Below are 2622 nucleotides of genomic sequence, written 5' to 3'. Positions count from 1 at the left end.
GGGGGGAATTAGCCAAAACCGCTTGGCGAGAATCAAAGCTTTTAAACTCGCGAGAACGTCGGCTCGGAGTTTGTGGCTTTGTTTTTTAGTTGGCCCACCTGTCATGAAACGCAGGGAGAAGTGCAGCTGCTGCTGCGCCAACATGCTGGAGGCGAACAGCGTCCAGGTAGGCCTCAAGGGGCCGCTGCTCACGTAAAGCTTCCTGCGAGGACAGTCAAACAAAAGTGTGTGTGTACACACACCTCACTCACAAGAAAGAGGCACAGGGAGGTAAACACAACAACATGCTCACCCAGAAGATTTAATACCGGATAGGAGGCAGTCTAAAAAAAAACAAATATACATTTTCTGGCCAGAGTATGGAAGAAAACCAGCAGAGATGATAAGGCCGAGAATTATTCATTATGACTTTTTTGCAGGAAAAAATATCTAATTAAATACCTCATCCACCTTGTGAGACCTGCAGATAATCTCTGACAACAGCACATTCAAATTGAATAATCACTGCGGTCGAAATAGCATATTTGTTTACTTTTTAGTACGTACTGCGACTACCTTCACAAAGTACATGCAGTATGCGTTCAATTAGGACACACTTTGTCATATTGCACCTTGACCCTCTTGCTCGTAAATCCACTGTGCAGAGGATTGTGGGTCAGAATATAGAAGATCCTGGTACTTCTGGCGTACTGCATTTACATACTATGTATTGGGACAGACTGAATCTTTTCCCTGGCATACTTAATAGAAGGGCAATGCCAAATAATGACTTTACCTTTGATAGTGGCATTCAATTACCACTTCAGCAGGGTTGGTCTTAAAAATGAAGGTGTTGCCAATAGGAATGGGAGAGTAGATCAGAGAAAAGGAGTAGATGAGGGTTTCTTCAGTCATCTGAGGAGAAAAAAAAAAAAGTTACAACCACTTGATATAGAGTCGATGGACACTGAAGGAGGCACACACCCTCATTGTGCTGCCGCAGTCCTGTAACTCCGACTGGAAGTGGATGTGGTCGTCGGCGTCTAGAGCGGCGCAGCCTCCGAGGGTCAGATCGCTTGGACGGATCAACTGGCCGTTTCCTGGGAACAAAGAGGGAAAAGGTGCAGCTTAAACCAGGACCATTACCTGAGGCCATTTCTTCTGCTGGTCCAGTCAATAACACTCACAGCAAGAGAAGGTTCAGCCACAGGACAAATAAAAAAAAAGGGCTCTTAATGCATCGCTGAGAGTCGGCGTTTGAGCACAGATCGGGCTCCTTTCTCGGAGTGAGGAAATAAAAGGAAACATAATATTGATCGCCGTGTCGGTAGTCTGTGCCATCTGCAGTAATCAGTGTCCCATCTTCACCGTTCGACTACTGCGGACAAAGATCACCCCACCGTGGATCAGTTCAAACAAGTTACCTAAGAAGTTCTGTTTGACCTCTACGGCGACCTCTCCTTCGCCACAGCGTGCCACCACGCTGGCGGCTGCCACGGGCCCCCGCTGCTGAAACATCCGAGGCTGCACCTGGAATATCATTTAGGCTGAATTACACTGAATGGTGCAGAAGATAAAAAAAAAAAAAATACATTTAAAAAGAGGCTGCGTTGAAGTCCTACCTTTGATTCCGGCTCGACAGGTGGGTTCAGATCTGGGCCTTGAACAAGCTTTACCAACTCTTGAGGTGGCACAGTCGACTCTGGCTCCACCTGCTCCTCGTGAGCCAGGACGTCGGCCTCCGATACATGCGGGCTCAGAGAAGCATCCTCGAGAGGCCGGGCCGACGCTTGCTTCCTGAGCTGGTGGACGGTGAGCCGGTAGGTGACGAAGGAGCGGACCGGACCGCCGGGCTGCGTCCAGTTTGACCCACCATCATCTGCCTGCAGCGATCTCGGCAGCTGTAAGCTTGCTGCCTCTTGCTCCTGTGGGATTTGGTTCAGAGTGTCATTAGTGGTCGAGTTTGACCAGTTTTGTGTGGCAGCACAGGAATTTCCCCCAAAGAGGAAAAGCACAAACACTAACAAAACGGCTTCTCTGAATCCCATTACAACTTCTCCCACAAAGAACCTGAGCTTTTCTGTTGTTTTGGGGTTTTTTTTTTTTCTCCCAGAGAGCACTGCTGCATCTGTCTTATGACCTAAACTAAATAGTGGAAACTTGGCCCGGGCTCCACCTACTCCTAATGAGCTGATTGCATTCCAGCCTGGAGGATTCAATCTGTGAAGCTTTCCTTTCCACTCCTCCTCGTCACCGAACAGATTTGCAGATTAGATACTAGCTGCGTGGCTGTGAGCTCTGAAGGTTGAATTTACAGCCTGTTTAGTCAGCTTCAATGCTGCCTTTATGTCAAAGACTCATCCATAAAGAAACAATTATAATTCAATAATCTTTTGTACATTTCTAATGTTCAAAACTATAGCAAAATAAACAAATATTGAGCATTCTTTAAATGTTTTAAAGGCAAACACCGCCTGCCAAATCTCCACTTGTCCTGATGGTAATGAACAAAGACTTTTATAAACAGAACCAAGCCCGACCCTAACAGTGAGTGGCTGTCACTGCCCCCATGAGACCAATCAATCACAGCTTCCAGGGAGTTGGAGCCCCCGTGGGTTGTTTCGCGCTGCGCTTGAATGTCAA

The 2622-nt window shown here is 47.2% G+C and overlaps 1 protein-coding gene across 2 annotated transcripts in view; it reads right to left on the bottom strand.

Moving 5' to 3' along the window:
* The window catches only part of LOC116386221 (zona pellucida sperm-binding protein 3-like), a 4608-nt gene extending 2521 nt beyond the window's left edge, over positions 1-2087 (bottom strand). For both annotated transcript variants that reach the window (XM_031852262.1, XM_031852263.1), the window contains exons 1-5: positions 1602-2087; positions 1404-1509; positions 964-1079; positions 776-894; positions 99-202 (exon numbers count right to left, since the gene is read on the bottom strand). In XM_031852262.1, the coding sequence (XP_031708122.1) occupies positions 99-202; positions 776-894; positions 964-1079; positions 1404-1509; positions 1602-2027 (871 nt within the window). In that variant the 5' untranslated portion in view covers positions 2028-2087. The remainder of the gene's footprint in view (positions 1-98; positions 203-775; positions 895-963; positions 1080-1403; positions 1510-1601) is intronic.
* Between the last annotated feature and the right edge of the window lie 535 nt (positions 2088-2622).

The sequence above is a fragment of the Anarrhichthys ocellatus genome, unplaced genomic scaffold (assembly GCF_004355925.1).
Source record: "Anarrhichthys ocellatus isolate YVR2014 unplaced genomic scaffold, GSC_Weel_1.0 scaffold12, whole genome shotgun sequence".
NCBI lineage: Eukaryota > Metazoa > Chordata > Actinopteri > Perciformes > Anarhichadidae > Anarrhichthys > Anarrhichthys ocellatus.
This window is presented reverse-complemented; position numbering and strand designations above follow the sequence as displayed.